The sequence below is a fragment of the Tupaia chinensis genome, unplaced genomic scaffold (assembly GCF_000334495.1).
Source record: "Tupaia chinensis unplaced genomic scaffold, TupChi_1.0 Scaffold000458_2, whole genome shotgun sequence".
Classification (NCBI taxonomy): domain Eukaryota; kingdom Metazoa; phylum Chordata; class Mammalia; order Scandentia; family Tupaiidae; genus Tupaia; species Tupaia belangeri.
The window spans coordinates 857,549-878,749 of NW_006159967.1; the positions used below are offsets into that span (position 1 = coordinate 857,549).

Consider the following 21,201-nt stretch of genomic DNA (forward strand, 5'->3'; position numbering starts at 1 on the left):
ATCTTTCTCTTGCTTTCACAGAAATTAATGTATTGCATACAAATATTTTCACTGCCTTTAATGAACATATTTAAGAGTAGGGAGTATTCAGCCCTTTCCCTCCTCCACCACTGCTGCCTCCTTCTGCCGCTCCTGGTGCTGCCTGTGTGCTCCTTGGTGAGGACCTGGTACCTCTTTTGTGAAGCGGCAGCTGAGGAGACTCCAGCGCTCACCATGGCCTACAAAAAGCCTAAGGACGAAGTCGAGACTGAGAACAACGTTCATATTAATTTGGAGGTGGCGGGGCAGGATGGCTTTGGGGTGCAGTGTAAGATTAAGAGGCACACACCACTTAGTAAACTAATGAAAGCCTATTGTGAACGACAGGGTTTGTCAATGAGGCAGATCGTGTTCCGATTTGATGGCCAGCCGATCAAGGAAACAGACACACCTGCACAGTTGGAAATGGAGGATGAAGATACAATGGATGTGTTTCAACAGCAGACAGGTGTCTACTAGAAAGGGAACCTGCTACTTTACTCCAGAACTCTGTTCTGACAGACCAAGAACACGTTCTCAATTAGAAAACCACAATTTGGTTTCAGCACATCCTGACTATTACAGTATAGTATATTCTTTTGTTTTCCCTTCCCCATTCCTGTATTATACATAAAGTAACTGGTGTATGTGCACAAGCATATTGCTTTTTTTTTTTTTAACTAAATGGCCAGTGGTATGTTTTGATTGACATCAAATGGAGATGTGATGGGGGAGATGGTTCTGTGAAAAATACTCATTGAGCTCTTATCTTTATATTTCAGTAAGTTATTTTGCTCTCACTGTTTTAACAAAAAGAAAAAGAAAAAAAAATACCCAACAACATAAAAATCCTGCATACCTTGTTTGATTGGAGAATTTTAATGTTTTTCATTTATTATTGTAAAAGGCGAAAGATGTATATAATCTGAAGAGAAACCAGAGTAAAACCAAGGGCAATTTTACAACTTTTTTGTATGTAGCTGTTACATATAGGGCAATCTGTTTTTAAGTAGGGGTAAATTACTCTTAAAGAAAAAAAGGAATCCTAGATAGTTTTCCATTCAAGTCAAGAGTCTTGTTGTTTAAATAAATTTCTCATTTAAAAAAAATAAAATGAGTAGAGAGTGTTCTACTTTTACATAGAATTTGGCTTTTTAAATTTTTTATTTAATCAGTGTTTTGCCAACTGTGACCCTAGGTTGGGCCCCTACATTCTATATGTGCATACATTAAAAATGCACTAATTTGCCAAAATGGAAAGTCTATCCTTTGGATATTATTTTGACTTTTGAATATACAAATTTAAAGTCTCTGTTAGTCACTGGGTTTTTATTTATTATTTATTCGTTTTGCCATAGGGTATTTGTGCTTGCCAAAGAAGGAGGGAGCAAGAGAGGTGGAGGGGGATAAAAGAAAGAGAGAGAAAGAGAGAAATCACCCCCAGGGAAGATGGCCACACTACAATCTTCTCTCCCCTCCATTCTCCTCTATAGATTTCGTGGACATAGGCCTAGTGATTCGAGTTGACAGTTCAGGACTCCAGCCACCAGTGGGTCAAGGGGAATCCAGTCTCCCTAACCACCACGCAGCGGCTGGCCCCTTAGTCATTATCTCCCTTAATAGAAGTTGAAAGTACAGCAATAAGCATGCAGAATCACCTAATGATGATGGAAAAGAGGTCCTCCCTTTACATCAGAAACCGCTGGTTTAGGAGCACCAATATATAAAGAAATTCTTGTAACTTTACATATAATATATTGTAAATCTTGACTTTGTTTTTTAAGAACTATCTGTTTTATTTATTATCATTATTATTTTTAATTTGACCAGAGAGAGACACACAAAATAAGAAAGCAAGTCGCCAGGTCCAGGACTCTGACTGGGGTTGGCCATGTGGGAGTCCAGCATCTCAACCACTGCACCATTTGCTGGCCCCAAATCTTGACCTTTTAATCAGACGTAGAGAATCTCTCTTAAGAGCCTGAAACTTGGGACCGGCAGATGATGTGGTGGGTAAGGTGTTGTACATTCCCACATGGCTGACCATGGTTCAAGTCCTGGACCTGGTGGCTTGCTTTTGCACTTTCTGTATCTGTTCCTGGTCAAATTAAAATAAATGAATAAATAAATAAAAATAATACAAATTCTTTTTTTTTTTTTTCCTTTTTCCTTTTTTTTTTTTTTTTTTTTACAGAGCAGACCAAGGCACCTCTTCCGTTTCAGGGCCACCTGCCACAGGATAAACTACAACTCCCAGGATTCCGTGGTGAGCGCTGCTGGGAGTTGTGTATCACTCCCCTCCTCCCACCATCGCAACGCACGCCCTGGACTCCCGGTCCTGGTAAGTACTGCATGCCAGTCCCGGGAGGATTTCTTTGTCGTTTGTCGTTTCGTCGTTTTTCTCATGTAGGTCATTTTTACCACTTTTAGCTCACTGTTATGCACGCCCAAGGACTTCTTCTCGAGACAGAGGAGGAGCCGAGAGCAAATGTTAACCCGGAAGGGATTACCCAGGAAATGAAAATGATCCCGGGTTTGTAGGCTGCAATGTTAGAAGGTCTCCGAAGGTTCCGACCTGGCGCGAGGTTTTCTTCTTTTTCCTAGGTACTGACAGTTCTTTCCTAACTTTAAAAGGACATCCCCCCCCCCCAGTTTTATTTCCTATTTGCCCCGTTTTGTAATTGCTCTACGTACTGAGTTACAGGGTGTAGTCTGCACGTGCTCCTCCCCCGTGCGCTGTCACTCGTGACCTGCAGACACGGAGATTCGTTCCCAAAGTATACAGTACTACTGTTCCCACGGCGGGTGATGGAGAAAGCTTGTTTTCGATTATAGCTAACCCTGGAGAGCAAACGTTCTGGGTTTTCTGGGGTTCTGTTTTTGTTTTTTGTTTTCCCTTCCTTAACATTGAGATTCGTGACCTTAAGAGTTACTCCTTCTACTACTGATACGAATTGTTCTAACAAAAATCTGTTGTCCTTTTACTTTGTCCATTGGCAAATGGACACACCTCCCAAGTGCTTAAAACTACACACGGAGATTTGTGTAATAGTTGGGGCTGGTGTTCCATCGGTGTAGTCTTCCACAGTTATTTTCCAACTGTGATTCGCTAAGTTAAAAAATCTGTTGGTTAAATCATGCACTTGCAATATGTTAGAGATCGTTTTGAATATTTTATTTCCTGGGCTGTAATGGTAAGTTATCAAACCTGTGTATAGTGATCAAATAAGCTAACATATGAACTGTACCTCCTAGCAGAAGAAGGAACGATGGAGGCAGAAAAGGTTGATTTTGACAAACTGATCCTTATATCAACTTTGAACCACAGAACTTTATGGGCAAATTGTTTTTTTTAAGACACTTTCTGTTTCCCCTTTCTTAAAACTTTTGTGTACTGGGGCCAGCAGGTGGCATAGTGGCTAAGGCGCTGGACTCCCACATGGTCTAGTCCAGGACCTGTGGCTTGAGACTCAGGCTGGGTGGATGTACACGCATACCCAAATTCCCAAGAGGAGAATGGAAGAGAAGGGATTCCAGCATGGCCATCCTCCTAGTGATTTCTTGGAGCTACTTCCAGCTTTATTATGCCATATATCTTTAGAGTTTTTTTTTCCCCGATTGTATTTATTATATTTCAGATGCTGAGATGAATCGTCACCTGTATGTTTGGCTTGTTAGACTTCAGTCATTTAATGGTTCCCTAAAGTACCACATCCACTTTCATTCTCATCGATTTAGACAGATACACCTTGATTCAAGGCTGTGGGTTTTTAGACAAAACAAGAATCACGTTTTCCATTGTCTGCTAAGTGAGGATTGGTCCAGGAGGCTTTGTCATCAATACGCCAAGATGCTCTGGAAGAATAAAGCATTACAGAAATACATGGAGGACCTGAATAAGGAATACCAAACTCTTGATCAACGTTTGCAGAATATCTCTGTGAATGAAGGAGACCAAAGGACCTTGAACCAAAGACATGCAGAGTTAGCACCACTTGTAGCTATTTACCAAGAAATTCAGAGAGCAGAAGAAGCAATTGAAGAATTAGAGTCATTGTGTAAAAGTAAGTAAAAGATACGTGTATGTTTAAGGACAGGTTGATTTTCTTTTTTTAAAGAGTTATTTATTATTATTATTGTTTTTAATTTGCTATAGGGCATATGCACTCACCAGAGAGGAACAGAGAGAGAGAGAGATAAAGAAAGTGAGAAAGCTCACCAGCTCCAGGACTCAAACTGCAGTCAGCCATGTGGGAGTCTAGCACCTTAACCACTATGCAACCCACTCTCCCCAGACTGATTTCTAATGTAAAGCTTTATTTATTTCTAGTTTATTTCTTATGAGCAAGAGTGACAGAGAGACAGGCATCCCTAACAGGATCTCCACATCATGATCCAATGATCCATCCTCAGCCTTCGCTGATAGAGAACCCCTCGATATGCACGGTCACGCTGCAATCCTTTTTCCTCCATTTCTCAATCGGAATTTTGGGCACATGTGCACACACACATACGCATACACACGCTCAACAAGTTTTTCCAGCCAGTAGTGCCAGGATTTGAACCATAGCTGGCCATGTGGGATCCAGCTCTCCATACATAGCATTTTACATCTTTGCTTATGGGGCTGGCCTAAAAATCTTTTTTCTTTTTTCTCTTCAATTTTTGCTAGAGAGTTTGTGTGCTTGCTGAAGAAAGTGAGAGAAAGAGAAAGTGAGAAATCACTCCCAGTGGGAGGTGGTTACATTTTCCCTTTTGGAATTTTGGGCATTCACACATGCCTGGTATGTTTTCGAGACCACTAGGCCTGGGACTCAGACTGCACAGCCAACCACGGGCTGATGTGTGATCCAACTGCCTTGACCACTACACCACTGACTGATCAGGCCAACAATCTTAATCATTATTCACATGCTCAAACTTTTTGGTAGCTCCCAATACCTATAAATAGAGATTTCTTGGTTTGCCATTTAAAAGCCTTTGCAGGGGGCCAGCAGGTAGCATAGTGGTTAAGGTACTGGACTCAGACAAGGACATGTGATTTCAATCCTGGACCTGGCCACTGGAAACTCAAACTGAACTGTGTGTTCATGCATGCCCAAAATTCCAGGAGGAGAATGGAGGACAAAGGATTGCAGTGTGTCCATCCCCTCCTGAGGGTGATTTCTCGCTTTCTGTCTCTCCAGTTATTGCATGCACCCTATACCAAAAATCTCTCTCAAAAAATAAATAAATAACTAAAAGCCTTTACAGACTGACCTAGCTTCTCTGTATGGTATATTAATTCCCCTTGCATATTCTGCCTTCCATCCAAAATAGATAACTTGCTATATATCCATGCCAACCCGTCTGCATGTATTAGCTCAGCTCCCTTTTTTTTTTTTTTTTTGAGAGATGTTTGCAATAGGGCACATGTGCTCACCAGAGAGACAGAAAGTGAGAAATCACCCACCCTGGGGGGGAGATGACCATGCCACAATCCCTTCTCCTCTGTTCTCTTCTTGGGGTTTTTGGCATGCATGCATACGCACCTGGCCTGAGTTTTGGTTGTTGTTGTTTTTTTTTGTTTTTTTTTTTTAACTTTATTTATTTTCATTTTTGACCAGAGAGGACATAGTGAGAGCAAAACTGAGAAAGAGAAAGTGCGAAAGCAAGCTGCCAGGTCTGGGACTCGAACCACAGTCAGTCTTGTGGGAGTCCAGCACCCTTAACTACCATGCCACCTGCTGCCCCACACCCCACCCCTGCATGAATTTTAAGTGACTGGGTCCTGGACTTGAACTGTGGTCGACTATGTGGGAGTCCAGCAATGTAACCATTACACCATCTGCTGGTCCCTTAGCTCACATTTTTTTTTTGGAGAGGTTTTTTCGCTATAGGGCATGTGCGCTTGCCAGACAGACAGAAAGAGACAGAGAGACAGAAAGCGAGAAATCACCCCACAGGGGGTATGGTCACGCCGCAATCCCTTCTCCTCCAGTCTCCTCTCGGGATCTTGGGCACGCATACACACACGCCCAGTGTGAGTTTTAAGCCACCGGGTCTGGGACACGAACCGCGGTCGACTATGTGGGAGTCCAGTGACATAGCCATTACGCTAACTGCTGGTTCCCTTAGCTCACATTTTTAACCCACCAGTTTTACCTTATTAAAAGTCAGTCCCTGAGGCCAACAGGTGGTTAAGGGTGCTGGACTCCCGCATAGTCGACTGTGGTTTGAGTCCTGGAACTGGTGGCTTGCTTTCTCACTTTCTGTCTCTTTCTTGCATGCTCTGTCCCTCTCTGGTCAAAATAAAATAAAATAAATAAGTAAATAAAGGTAAATTAAGTAATTATTTTTTTAAAAAATCAATTCTCTTGGGACCAGCAGATGGTGTAATGGTTATGTTGCTGGCCTCCCACATAGTTGACTGTGGTCCAAGTCCCAGATCAGGTGGCATAATACTCAAGCCAGGTGTGCGTGCACGCCCAAAGTCCTGAGAGGAGAATGGAGTAGAAGGGATTGCGGATTGGCTACCACACAAGCCCTATAGCACCTCTCTTCAAAAGAAAAAAAAAGTCCTCTTAACAAAGTTTGACGGGCATCATACTTCTGCTTCAGTCCCCTTTATAAAATGGTATGGTACCTTTCTCGGTTTGGTAATTTTTAAAAAAATTGTATTTATTTATTTCTGAAACATTTTTAAAAAATTAATTTACATTCATTCTGATTGGTAATCTTAACCCCTTACCTCATTGTCTGTTTCTCAAGGAAAAATCTTGTGTCTTACTCATTTTTATATTTCCTGCAGCACCAAACATAGGCTATAACAGGTTTTCATGTCTTTCTTGATATAGTGAAATTAAATTAGAGTAGAATTTACACTTCTGCAGCGCAGATAATAAGAGGCCACAAAAATAACTTTATATGATTACAAACCAGGGTTTTTTGTTTTCGGTTTTTGATGCCTTTGAACCAACAGATATCTATTGAGTGGTGTCAGTCTGGTTTCCATTTGTGACACGTATGCACAATGTGCTACAGTGGTGCTATTACAGTTCTGGAACTCGTGATATGTATGTAGTTAGAATTAGTTCCCATGGTGCCTTAGCCAGAAGCCCTCCTTAAGTACTGATGTCTGAGTTAAGTCCCCAGTTACGGCATACTGACGCTCCCTGTAACACATTCTAATCTTACGTATACGTGATGATCTTTCCCACCAGCCTGAGGCCTTTGAGAACTGAAACCCTGTTTTATTCATCCTTATGTCTCCGGCAAGACCCTAATGACATATGTGACTACAAAGACTTTGTTTTCTTTGTAACTATGGTTGACCATTCTGTTTTCTTCTTTGTAATGATTAAGAATCAAACATTTCTACTTCAGTTTGCAGCATCACCTTTGAAAAATGAAATCTGGACATCTCAAACAGTGGAGTCAAAGTCATAGGATCTACCTCCGTGGCTTGTTTTGCTAGCATTTCATGATTTAATGTTCTGATTTTGAAATACTATGAAAAAGGACCATTGCTTCTCTAAAGCTGAGGTTTTACTTGACCCATAGAATTTATTTTTAATGTGTTAGGATGAACATATCAAGAGATTTCACAAGTCCTTATTTCTGTGTGCTGGGTTACAGATGCCACCTTTGGACAGGAAGTGCTTGTCCCACTTTGCTCTAAAACCTTCTTTATTTGGGTTTATATTTAACTAGCTAGTCCCTTTTTAAACCTTTTTGATTAAGCACTGATTTGTATATTATAAACCTTCAAATCTCAAGCTTTGAGGGCAGGATCTTACTGCTTTTCATGTTGAATGTCTTTTTTTTTTGGAGAAGTTTTTGCTATAGGGCATGTGCGCTCGCCAGACAGACAGAGAGAGACAGAGAGACAGAAAGTGAGAAATCACCCCTCAGGGGGGATGGCCATGCCATAATCCCTTCTCCTCCATTCTCCTCTCAGGGTCTTGGGCACACATGCACACACACCTGGCGTGAGTTTTAAGCCATAAGGTCCGGGACGCAAACCGCAGTCGACTAAATGGGAGTCCAGCGGCATAGCCCATTACACTAACTGCTGGTCCCTTGAATGTCTTTCTTTAGGGACACGTTAGTAAATACATAATTGACATTCTAAGTGCTGTATTTTTTTTTATATAATTCCTTACTTAACAACTGAAATAGAACAGTAGGCAAAGATAAGGTGAACATTTAAGAATTTCTCTGCGAGTACTTAAAAACTTTACCATTATTTCTCTTGCTGGTTTTTAGGTTTAAATAAACAAGATGATAAACAGTTACAGGAACTTGCATTGGAAGAAAAGCAAACCATTGATCAAAAAATCAACATGTTGTGCAGTGAGGTATGTTGTATGAAGTAGACTGATCTTTAATAGTGCTATGTGAAAGAGTGCTGTTCTAGCACAGACTGATGGCACAGCCAGTAGCAAACTGAACTACACTTTGGAAACCTCATGGCCAATCAAGAATTCAGATTCCTAGGTTGACTTGAAAGCACACTGGTTGTGTTTGTACGTGCTCAGGATCCTGATGAGTTAGGGAAAGGTATTTTGATATGTCTGTAGAACTTTCAAAGTGATTTTCTCTTTCTCTTTTTCTCTCTCTCATGTACTATCTATCATAAATAAAATAAATAAACTTTAAGGAAAAAAGTGAAGAGCTAACCCACAGAATGGGAGAAAAATTTTTTAAAAAATTCTTGAAAGACAGTCCTTGTTGCTCAAAATACTTTCTAAACACTAGTTTATTATTTTCTTACAATAAGTGATTAAACTGGATTTAGTGCTATAATTTGAAGTAAAATGAGAGTGAAGGAATTGTGATGTCGAAGAATGAAACAAAGATCTCCCCATGGTAAAAAAGTCAAAGCTGTCTATTAACTTGCCAGACAGGAGAACACATACTTTTAAAGAAATTTAGTTCACCAAGGGGGAGAATCAGAGGTTTTAAAATATTAGAAGTGGGGGAAGGAGGGAGGCGGTTCATGGTAATTTTGTTAATTAAAGGTTGAAAATTTAAACTTGGAATAGAAGGAGGTGAATCCAAGGGTGTAGAGGTTAGTTAAGGTCTAGTAAGGGTCTGGCATACTAGGGGGTCTCAAGGTTGGTAGGCTTTATCAGCATCAGCTGATATTTCCTAGACCTGTAAGTGGAAATTTTTCCTTTAATAGTAGTCTCTTTTCTTTCTACCTCAGTGGATGGTTTGCCTACAAACACAATGAGGACATAGTATCATATACCATGTTTCTCTCTGTCATATTTGCCATCCTCTTACTTTTAGTCTTCCTTTCTCTGGGAACCCAAGAAAAGGGTTTTTTGAGAGGTTGGAGAATGAAGTATAAGTAGCTGTTATTTTTAATCACTGATGTAACAAGTTAAAGAAAGAAGTAAGATGGCTGACCTTTTCCACAGACTATATCATTTCTAGCAGAGATGAACTATTCCAGAATGTGGCAGTAGGTAGAGTAAGTCACAACACTTAGGTACTTTTAGTTTGATTTGAAAAACCTTTCAGTAATAATGAAATCACTTCCTTTTTCTTCCTAAGATGAAAGTTGGCTATGTTTTCTGTTTAGAAATTTTTTTTTTTTCTTGTCATAGCCAAGAAACACTTTGAGCCTTATCTTTGGAGTCATCAAAATAGCCTTTAAACAGAGTCACTGTATGGAAAAAGCAAGGCATGGCATTATGTCCACTGGTATTTGTGGCAAATGAGAATACCCAGTCATGTGTGAAAGTCTGTATTTTTCCAAATGAAGATTTTCAAAGTCTTGCTTCATTCATTAGATGAAAGAAACTACTGTTCAGAACTAATTATAAGAGGCATAATCTGTAGAAAATTGAATGGAACACTTTGGACTTTGATCTAAACTTTTGAGTTAAAAAAAATTAAGATAATTTGATACCACTGCAAAAAATACCCCAACAAGTAACTTCGTTATTATCATGAACTGGGCACTTACTTTATGTCTAATTAGAACTACTTATTATAGCACTTTCAAGCTAACTTAATATAGATACTATGTAATTTTTAAAATTATATTAAAAAAATTTTTTAATGTTTTGGGGACTTTACGTTCAAGTGATTATAGTAAACCAGGGAAAATATACACACCATTGCTGATTTGCTTTTCTTTTCTAGCTTTTCCAAAGTCTAGTGCCAAAGGAAAAATATGACAAAAATGATGTTATTTTAGAGGTGACATCTGGAAGGACTACTGGAGGTTAGTATAATACTTTCATTGAAAATGATCTTAAAAAATACTTGAATTTTACCTTGATTCGACATCACCATAACTTTAAAAATCCTCTAAATGTACTTAGTTTTGAAATAGTTACTTTTCATTTTCTAAGAGGCTTCTACCTAAAGATAGCTCTCCTAGAAATTTGTGCTGATTGGAAGCCAGCAGATGGCGTGGTGGTTAAGGGACTGGCTGGGCATTCCCATATGGCCAGTCACAGTTCGAGTCCTAGACCTGGTGACTTGCTTTCTCACTTTCCCTCTCTCTATATGTCTCTTTCTGGTCAAATTAAAATAAACAAAGAAATGAATAAAATTGAATATTCTTTTTGAATTTGCACTGATTAAATATATTTTGTATTTTTTTTAGGTGATATCTGCCAACAATTTACACGAGAAATATTTGACATGTACCAGAATTATTCATGCTATAAACACTGGACATTTCAGATTCTGAACTATACACCAGCAGATTATGGTAGGCATGTTTGATGTATTGTTCATAGAAAATGCAGAAAATTGGGAACCAGCAGTTAGCGTAATGGCTATGTCGCTGGACTCCCACATAGTCGACCGCAGTTCGCGTCCCAGACCCGGTGGCTTAAAACTCACGCCGGGCACGTGTGCGTGCATGCCCAAGATCGCGAGAGGAGAATGGAGGAGAAGGGATTGCGGCGTGGCCATCCCCCCTGGTGGGTGATTTCTCGCTTTCTGTCTCTCTGTCTCTCTCTATCTGTTTGGCGAGCGCACGCGCCCTATAGCAAAAACCTCTCCAAAAAAGAAAAAAAAAAATGCAGAAAATTATTTTTACCTCTGATCTTGATTAGAACCATACTGTCCTGTTTTAAAAAATATTTGATATGGTCCAGTTCCATGGTCCAGTAGTTAAGGGAGTCAGATCTCACATTGCCAATTGTGGTTTGAATCCCAACCCTAACATATATGCCTGTGTGCTCAAAATCCCAACAGGATGGACAAACAGGAGAAGGGGTTATGGCATGATCACATCCCACTGGGGAATGTCCCATCCCCTTCCCCCCTCATCTCTCTCTGCACCCTTTGACAATTAAAAAAAAAAAAAGACTTAAAAACAATTTGATCTGTACATACTAAACACTGAGATATAGACTCATCAATCACAGTGGCTTACTGTGGTAGAGTTCTTAGCTAAAGTAAGAGAGTGGGAAGTAGGTATTCTCTTAGAAAAGAATATGTAAATTAGAGAAACCCCTGTGGAGGATAGGTATCTACCCTGCCTTGAAAGTCATTGCTCTCTGTTATTAAAAGCAAAGGTATATAAAGGCTTTTACTCTAAAAGAACTTTATTATCAATGTGATACAATCAACATTATCAATTAAACTGTATGGGTAATGATGTATTAGATTTTTATGGGAGTGCAGAAAAGGTTAACCATTTCTCTTTATTTTAAAGAAATTTTCACTCTAATTGAGCTGATAAAAATTATACAACCTAGACAGGTACAGTGGCTTGTGCCTGTGGTCCCAACTAGTTGGGAGACGGAAGCAGGAGGATCAAGAGTTTGATGCCAGCCTGGCCAACATAGTGAGATTCTGTTTCTCAAGAAAGAAAAAAATTATGGAACATAACAATAACAAACAATGCAAGTCTGTAAACTTTATTTAATGTCATTAATACTATAATAAATTATAAACTGTTGAAATGGGATAATGTAAATTGATCAGTGAGGGACATGAAATCCAGTCTACAGCATAAGTAATTGTACTTGGTATAGATTTCAAGTAAAATCAGTGGTTGGGAAAAGGGAACATTGGTGAGAGCAGAGGGAAGGAGCTGCCTGAGTAACAGTCTGGTGATGGGAAAGACCTTGGTTTGTGAATAGGACATTGAGGAGCCCAGTTTACCCACAGCATATTTACGCTGGGAAGTAATAGCTGAAATAGGTTTAAGTAGGTAGATTTTGAATAGTCTTGAAAGTTGAACAAGCATTGACTGATAGGCAGTCTGCAATTGTAATATTGACATAATAGCTATTGAAGAGTTTAGTATTAAAAATGTGACTTGATTAGACATATATTTTAAGATTATTATTTTGACAACAGTGCGGAAGATAGATTGAAGAGACTAGATGTAAGACAGACTTGGGACCAGCAGTTGGCATAATGGCTATGTTGCTGGACTCCCATGTAGTAAACCACGGTTCATGTCCTGGACCCGGTGGCTTAAACTCAAGCTGGGTTCGTGTGCATGCATGCCCAAGATCCTGAGAGGAGAATGGAGGAGAAGCGATGGCGGCATGGCCTTCCCCCCAGTAATTTCTCACTTTCTGTCTCTCTGTCTCTCTCTGTCTTTCTGGCCTGCGCACTATGACAAAAACCTCTCCTCCCGAAAAAAAGACAAACTGCAAAGAGTTTATTAGAATAATCCAGGCATGACTGAGAGTTGGAATAGGAGGAGGGATATTTGTGAGTGACCTTTAAAGAATGAAAGGGCAAAATTTGATAACTGACTGGATGTAGAAGGAATTTTTGCCTGCCCACTATGTCCTGTGTGTAGTGTGGGTTATTTGATTTTCACAACTCTGTGACATAGATATTGTTAATCTCATTCTGCAGATGAGGATTTAGGCTCAGAGAGTAGACAGTTAATCCAGGTGCACACAATAAGTAATGGCAATCCTGGGATTAAATTTAAGTCTGTCTGATCCAGAGCCTCACTGCATCCCATTAGTCTGACACAAAGGAGATGAGTCTCAGGTATTCTAATCTTTCTAGCTGGGAGGGTCTATATTCATTTCATTGAAGGGAGAAGAAGTTGTAAGGCAGAGCCCAAATTCAAGGTTATAGTGAGCATTCATTTAAAAATAAATACCTAGTAAATGCTGAAATTATATAACCAGAGTTTTGGTGAGAAAAAAGAATTTAGGAGAAAGATACAGTTATTAGCACAGAGATAATGTCAGATGCTGAAGGAATAAGTGAGGGAGAGTCTATACACGCCTTGGAGAATGACCATGTTTAGAAAGATAGGCCAGTGTGCAAAAGAAAAAGAAGAATCAGATAAACAGTGAAAGGATGGGGATAGTACAGTATTATAGAAGGAAAAGAGGAGTTTCAAGGAAAATATACTCGAACAACAGCATTATCAGACAGAGGATAATGGAAAATATTACCAGTGACCCCTGAGACGTGTATTTGAAATATAACTTTTAAGAATAAAGGACCAGCAGTTGACATAATGACTATGTCGTTGGACTCCCATGTATTCGACCGCAGTTTGAGTCCCAGACCTGGTGGCTTAAACTCATACTGGGCGCTTGTGCATGCATGTCCAAGATCCCGAGAGGAGAATGGAGGAGAAGGGATTATGGTGTGGCCATCCCCCCTGGGGGAGGGGGGATGATTTCTTGCTTTCTGTCTCTCTGTCTCTCTTTGTCTTTCTGCCAAGTGCACATGCCCTATAGCAAAAAACTCAAAAAAAAAAAAAATCTAAAATGACAAGTACCAACATAAAAAGGAGGAATGAGCATTAAATATACGGTGATTCATGGAATTAAAACTAAATGAGGGCTAAGAGGAAAAGAATATTGTTTTGAAGATATAAGGACTATGTAATCTCTATGTAAAGAGGGCCAGCAGGTGGCATGGTGGTTAGGGGCATTGGACTCCCACATGACTGGCTGTGGTTCAAGACCTGAGCCTAGTGCCTTGCTTTCTCGCTTTCTCTCTCTCTCTGTCTCTCTCTGGTCAAATTTTAAAATAAAATAATAATAATATAAAATATTTTTTTAAAAAATCTGACAGGTTACAGCCATTTGAAAAATTGGAGGGTGAAAGGCCAGCAGGTGACATGCTGGTTAAGGTGCTTGACTTCTACATGGCTGACTGTGGTCCTGAGTCCTGGACCTGGTGGCTTGCTTTCTAACTTTCCCTTTCTCTCTGGTCAAATTAAAAAATAATAAATAATAATAATAATAATAAAATGAAATAAACAATTCTTTTTTAAAAAGCAGAGGAGAGTGAACTGGAAGAGCATATTCAAAAATTTTTTTGTTTTTTGTTTTTGCTGATGAGTGTGCTTTCCAGAGAGAGAGAAAATGAGAAAGGGCTCCCTAGGGGGGGTTCGTTACACCACATTCACTTTTCCATTTCTCCTTTCGGGATTTGGCCATGCATAAACACACATCTGGCATGTCTTTCAAGCCTACAAATCCAGGACTTGAACCATGTAGCTAACCATGTGGATTCCAGGTGCCTTACCCAGCAAGCTTCTGGCTAGCTCTGCAAAAAAAAAAAAAAAGAAAAAAAAAATGAAAAGAAAGGTTTTTAGTAATTATATTGTTGGTAGAATTAGGAAAGTTTTTCTGAGACTCTTGTATCTGTGATCAGGGAAAAACAAATGAGTATGGGATAGCTTAATTCTTTTTTTTTAAAGAAATGTTTTGCCTTAGGGCACTTACACTTGCTGGAGAGAAAGACAGTGAGAGGGATAGTGATAAATCACCCTCTAGGAGGGGTGACCATACCACAGTCCCTTCTCCTTCATTCTCTTCTTGGATTCTCGGACATACAGGCACACACAGCACACGTGCACACACGGCCAGCACGAATTTCAGGCCGAGTCCAGAACTCAAACTGTGGTTGGCCTTGTGGGAACCTAGCAACAAAATGACTTCGCTGGCCCATCTGCTGGCCCCTGTAAATGTTTTTTTTTAACTAAATGGGAAAGAAATTATAAAATTAGACTATCACTGGTGCAACATTAATGCAGTGCTCCATAGTGCCCAGGCCATAGCAAAAGCCCCAGATTTGTGTCCGAAGATCTCCCTGTGCACATGTCCATGATCCTGGCTGCCTGCACCTGGGGGTGGATGGTGGTAGGAAGACCCTATTGGGGTGCCTGTTCCCTTCCTCCTCCTCCTTTCTCTGTCTCTCTTTCTCATGGAAGAATTTTTTTTAGATGAATGTTAGGAGAGTGCTTTTGAAAAAAAAAACAAAAAGGATAAACATCAAAGGCTGTCAAGACCACAAAAGAGACATCCAGACATCACATCATATCCCCCTATAATCCTGCCAAGGACCACGAGCTACTGTCTGACCCAGTCTCTGGATCCAGCTGCCAAATCACAGCCAGTACAGAGGGCAGCAGAGCAGGTTGAATTGCACCAGAAGTATGCAGTCAGCAAAACCGAAATGTGGGGAATCCCACCAGCCATCAGTCCAAGTTCCTCAGCAGATAATTTATCAGAATGAATGAAATAGATGATTAACATGTGAAACAAGCCGTGTAAAAGACACATCAAAAAATTTTTAATGAAAAAGAGAAAGCCGTAATGCCTAAGGCTGGATATTTAGGTAATAAAATTATAATAAAGAAAGGATAATAAAGTGAGGATAATGATCACTCACAGGGAAGAGAGAGGATTATGACTGGAAAGGGCATATGGGAGGGCTTAGGAGGTAAGTGGTAAAGTTATTTTTCGTGACCTAGGTAGTGGTGTTTAACCCTATATATGACTCGTGACTTCTATATCTGTATGTTCTTGTATCATAAAAAAGATCCTTTTTTTTTTTTTTTTCCATTTTGAGAGATTTTTGCTGTAGGGCATGTGTGCTCACTGAAGAGACAGAGAGAGCTAGTGAGAAATCATCCATCACAGGGGATGGCCACTCCACAACCCTTTCTCCTCCATTCTCTTCTCAGGACTTTGGGCACACATGCACACACATTCAGCATGATTTTCTTTCCTTTTTCTATTTCTTTTCTAAAATCATTTACTTTTATTTATTTTTATTATCATTATTTTTTTTTTCATTTGACCAGAGAGAGAGAAAAGGAAAAGTGAGAAAACAAGCTATTAGGTCCAGAACTTGAATTGCAGTCAGCCATGTAGGAGTCCAGTGCCTTAACCACCCAGCCACCTGCTGGCCCTTCAGTGAGGCTTTCAAGCTGGCAGGCTCAGGACTTGAGTCACACTTGGCCAAGCAGGAGTCTAGTGCCCCAACCACTATGCAACCTGCTGGCCTCTAGAAAAGATTTTTTTAAAGAATTATTCATTCAATTTTATTTATTGTTATTATTTTTTTTTTAACTAGAGAGAGAAAGCAAGCCACCAGGTCCAGGACCTGTAAAACGGTCAGCCATGTGGGAATCTAGTGCCCCAACCACCACGCCACTAGCCGGTCCACACACAAAAATGTTTTAATGTAATGTAATTTATTATTATTATTATTTATTTTTATCATTTATTTATTTTTGTATTTTCCCACTAACATTTACTTTAAATATCAAAAAATTTTTGTTCCTACTCCATAGTTCTTGACAGTTAATAACTTTCAAAATTTCAAAAAACTGAATTTTACAGATAATGTTCAAAATACTTGTTATAATTTTGTTTGTGACTCTGTAGCAACAGGGACAGTATGGCTTTAAATATTTTTGAGAAAATATTTACATCAGCTACTCAAACTGTTGAAAAGCAAACACCCAGTACACAATTCACACATAAACCTTTTCACAATTCAGCCCTGTCTTCCAAATATTCTGATATGCCAGAATACTTTTCTTCCTTCAAAGTCTTCCTCAAGATAATCCTCTGGTTGTGACTGCTCCTTTGCAATCTCTACCGATTACAATGCTGGGCTGGAAAAAATTATTTCATACAGCATCTCTTTTTTTTTTTTGGAGAGGTTTTTTTTTGCTATAGGGCATGTGCGCTCGCCAGACAGACAGAAAGCAAGAAATCACCCCCCAGGGGGGATGGTCACGCCGCAATCCCTTCTCCTCCATTCTCCTCTTGGGATCTTGGGCACGCACGCACACGCGCCCGGTGTGAGTTTTAAGCCACCAGGTCCGGGATGCTAATCGCGGTCGACTACGTGGGAGTCCAGCGACATAGCCGTTACGCTAACTGCTGGTTCCCTCATACAGCTTCTCTAATGCTCTCTGTCAGGCAGAACTGTTTATGGTGTCACGCCACTTTTCCCAGAGCTTCTGTTATCTTGCTTGAGATCCACCATAGTTCCATAGTTTTCTGATTTAATCTTCAGACATGACATTCCAGTCAAAACCCTGTCCAATAACGAGTATTTCCAATATCTGATTATCTGATTCAAGGCAACAGGTGTTAGTGAACTTGTGCAAATAACCATTCTGCCACAAAACAAGAGTACTCTGAAATATTTTCCAATTCCAGAGGGGTCAGGAAGGGAGAAGAGTTTATGTTTCCATTTAAAGAAACAAACTAGAAGAAAAAACATTTTAACAAATTCCTGAACTTATCAACAACTAAAAAAAAGGTAAAGTCCTTAAATTGGGAAAACAAAGCGTAATAAAAAAATCAGTAGTGTTATACTCAAAAGTCATAAAATTCTATTTCACCAGTTCAGTCTTACTTAATTTTTCTTCTGTTGAATTTGCAGCGTTACTGTGGTCTCATCTTCTGTCTAAATCCTGGAAGTTAACATTCAATGTTATTAATGATATTTCTTGTCCCTAGCATTAAATTGGTCATTTTCTTGGTTGCTTTTGTTCTATTATTTCTGTATGTGTGTCTTTAGTTTTTCTGGTAAAGCACTCCTTTCAGAATTTCCTGAAGAGCTGGTCTGGTGTTGGTAAATTCTTTCAGGTTTTGTTTATCTGAGAATGTTTTTATCTTTTCTTCCCACATGAAGAATAATCTTGCTGGGTACAGTATTCTTATTTGAAACTGTTTTTCACATAACACTTTGGATATAGTTTCCCATTCTTTCCTTTTTCACATTGTTTCTGATGAGAGATCTGATGTTAGCCTGATGGGATAACCTCTATAAGTAACCTGGCGTTTCTCTCTTGCCAATTTTAGTATCTTGTCTCTGTCTGTGGATTTGGCCAATCTGGCTATGATGATTCAGAAATATAACCGCCCGGGACCAGCAGTTGGCCTAATGGCTATGTTGCTGGACTCCCATGTAGTTCAAGTCCCAGACCTGGTGGCTTAAACTCACGCTGGGCACATGTGGTGCATGCCCAAGATCCCAAGAGGAGAATGGAGGAGAAGGGATTGTGGCGTGGCCATATCCCCTGGGGGTGTGTGTGTGATTTCTCGCTTTCTGTTTCTCTGTCTCTCTCTGTCTGACTGGTGAGCGCATGCTCGCCAAAAATCTCTCAAAAAAAAAAAAATAATAAAGAAAAAGAAAAGATTTTCTTGGGTTGATTGTGTTAGGGGTTCTTTGTATTTCTTGGGTCTAGATATTTGAATACCTCTCTAGATTCGGAAAGTTTTCGTCCAGAATTTCATGGAATAGATTATCAATGCTCTTAGTTTCTTCACCTTCTGGGATACCCATTATTTGGATGTTTGGGCACTTAATGGTATCTAGTATTTCTCATATTGCATTATCATTATTTCTGTTTATATTCTCAGTTTTTTTGGTTGTTTTTTTCTGGGTCAGAAGTTTTGCCTTCAACCTCTGAGATTCAATCTTCTGCATGGACTAATCTGCTTTTAATACTTTCGAGGGAGGATTTGATTTCCTGTATTGCAGCCTTCATCTCTAACAGCTCTATCTAACTCTTTTTTATGTGTATTTTCTCTTTAAATCATGTAAGAACTTCCTCACCTCCTGGGACTCGTTATCTCTTTTCTCCTATATCTGCTGGAGTTCACTGTCTCTTGGCTCTTGCGTATTGTTTAGTTTTATCATTATGAATATTCTCAATTTTTTATTGGACATTTCCATGAGTTCCACTGTACTATTTGTGGATGATGACGGATTGTTCTTTTCACTTAAGGGAGAGAGATTTTCTTGGTTTCTCATATTTCTTGTGCCTCTGCAGTGGTTTCTGGTCATTCTGTGACAAAATCTGTCCTTTTCTATGTTTTCCAGTATGGTTTCCACAGAAGAAGATTATGAATTCAAGTTTATAAAAAGTTTCTGCCTCAGAGCAGGAGGCACAATAAGCATTGAGGATTAAAACGACCCTAAAAGTATTCAGATGCTTGACTACTGTGCACCTAGGCCTAACTAGATACTCCATGTGTGGAGACTGGAGAGCAGAGTGGAAAAGTAAGGTTAAAGAAACAATAAAAGGAAAAGAAAAGAAAATAAAGACAGAAAATAGGAAAAATAATTTTTTTAAAAGGTAAAAAATGAAAACCACATGGAGCACTAGTGCACTGTGCACACACACCAGGACACACCTGAGATTTAAAATAGCTTCTGAAATTATCAAGAGAAAGAAAGGGCCTGGGGTAAGAAGAAGTTGTTTAAAATTTTTTTAAATAAATGAAAAATTTAAAGAGAGAGACACAGACAGAGACAGAGAGAGGACAGAGGTCTCCCTAATTTGTCTTGAGTGTTTTGGGGGTCTAGAAGATGGAGTTTAGAGCATTGCCTCCCTGAACATGCCAGGACACACCTCAGATTTAAAATGGCTTCTTGTCTGAGTGTTTCAGGGATCTCCCTCCTGCCTCTAAGAAAAAAAAATTTTTTTGGAGAGGTTTTTGCTATAGGACGCATGCACTCGCCAGAAAGACAGAGACAGAGAGACAGAAAGCGAGAAATCATCCCCCCCCTTCCCGGAGGATGACTACACTGCAATCCCTTCTCCTCCATTTTCCTCTCAGGATCTTGGGCATTCCCACACACACACACCCGGCGTGAGTTTAAGTCACTGGGTCTGGGACTCAAACTGCCATTGACTACATGTGAGTCCAATGACATAACCATTACACAACTGCTGGTCCCCTAAAAAATATTTTTAAAAAAACATGTTAGATAAGAAACTAGCCTAGGCATTAAGACCTTTTTTTTTCTTGTTTTAATTTGTCAGAGGGTATGTGTGCTTGCCAGAGAAAAATAAGAGGAAGAAAGGATGACCATACCACAATCCCTTGTTCATTTTTTGTCCTGCTAGGATTTGGGGCATGCATGCACATGTGCCTGGGATGTTTCTCAAGCCACTGGATAGGGACTTGAACCATAGTCAGTCATGTGGAATCTGGCTCTCCTTCAATAAATTCTCTTTTTTTTTAATTAAAAAAAATGTATTTACTTAGAAGCATTCAGAATGTCAACAAAACAGCTGCAACTTTTTTTTTTTTTTTTGCAATTACAGAGTGGTATTCAGTTAACAGAACAATAAGTATTTCGTATAAGCTGCATCAGAGACATCTGAAGATGAAAAACTACCATCCCCACGTATAACTAATTTGTGCTGTGCACCAACAAGAACCTGCTTTAAATTTCCATGCCAATTTACAACCCCCATACTGTACCAGGCAAGGTTAGTGGCTATTGAAAATACTACCAGGACAGGGCTATCTAAAGACACATTCAGTAGTGTGTTAACTATACAAAAACAAAGACACTGTACAGTTTAAAAACAAATCTTACACAGCCTTACATTTCGGTTTTTTTCTTTAAAAGGAGTGAGTTGTGTACAGGGGGGTTAAATGCTTTATAGACAAGGAAAAAAATGCTCTAGAGCCAACTTATTCATCATCATCATCTTCTTCTTCATCTTCATCTTCCTCCTCTTCCTCATCTTTTTCATCTTCCTCATCTTTCTCCTCCTCCTCTTTCTTGATCTTTTCAGCCTTGACAACTCCCTTTTTTGCTGCATCAGGCTTCTTTTCATAAGGCTGTTTATCATCTGCAGCAATGTTATTCCACATCTCTCCCAGTTTCTTTGCAACATCACCAATGGACAGGCCAGGATGTTCTCCTTTGATTTTTGGGCAATATTCAGAACAGAACAAGACGAAGGCTGAAGGAGGCCTCTTGGGTGCATTAGGATTCTTGAACTTCCTTTTTGTTTCCCCTTTAGGAGAGATATAGGTTTTGTTTTGTTTTGGTTTGGTTTTTGTTTGGAGAGATTTTCACTGTAGGGCGTGTGCGCTCGCCAGACAGACAGAGAGAGACATAGAGACAGAAAGCGAGAAATCACCCCCCAGGGGGGATGGTCACGCTGCAATCCCTTCTCCT

General features: G+C 39.6%; 1 protein-coding gene and 1 pseudogene across 3 annotated transcripts in view; both read left to right on the plus strand.

Moving 5' to 3' along the window:
- Positions 1–213: 213 nt before the first annotated feature.
- On the plus strand, positions 214–498 carry LOC106735608 (small ubiquitin-related modifier 2 pseudogene; annotated as a pseudogene).
- Positions 499–2,257: 1,759 nt separating this feature from the next.
- The window catches only part of MTRF1 (mitochondrial translation release factor 1), a 44,150-nt gene continuing 25,206 nt past the window's right edge, over positions 2,258–21,201 (plus strand). For 2 of the 3 annotated variants that reach the window (XM_006155501.3, XM_027774584.1), the window contains exons 1-6: positions 2,269–2,359; positions 2,449–2,622; positions 3,657–4,082; positions 8,266–8,357; positions 10,156–10,237; positions 10,625–10,732. In XM_006155501.3, the coding sequence (XP_006155563.1) occupies positions 3,665–4,082; positions 8,266–8,357; positions 10,156–10,237; positions 10,625–10,732 (700 nt within the window). In that variant the 5' untranslated portion in view covers positions 2,269–2,359; positions 2,449–2,622; positions 3,657–3,664. Of the gene's footprint in view, positions 2,360–2,448; positions 2,623–3,656; positions 4,083–8,265; positions 8,358–10,155; positions 10,238–10,624; positions 10,733–21,201 lie in introns of all 3 variants that reach the window. The other variant, XM_014590535.2, reaches the window with a different exon arrangement.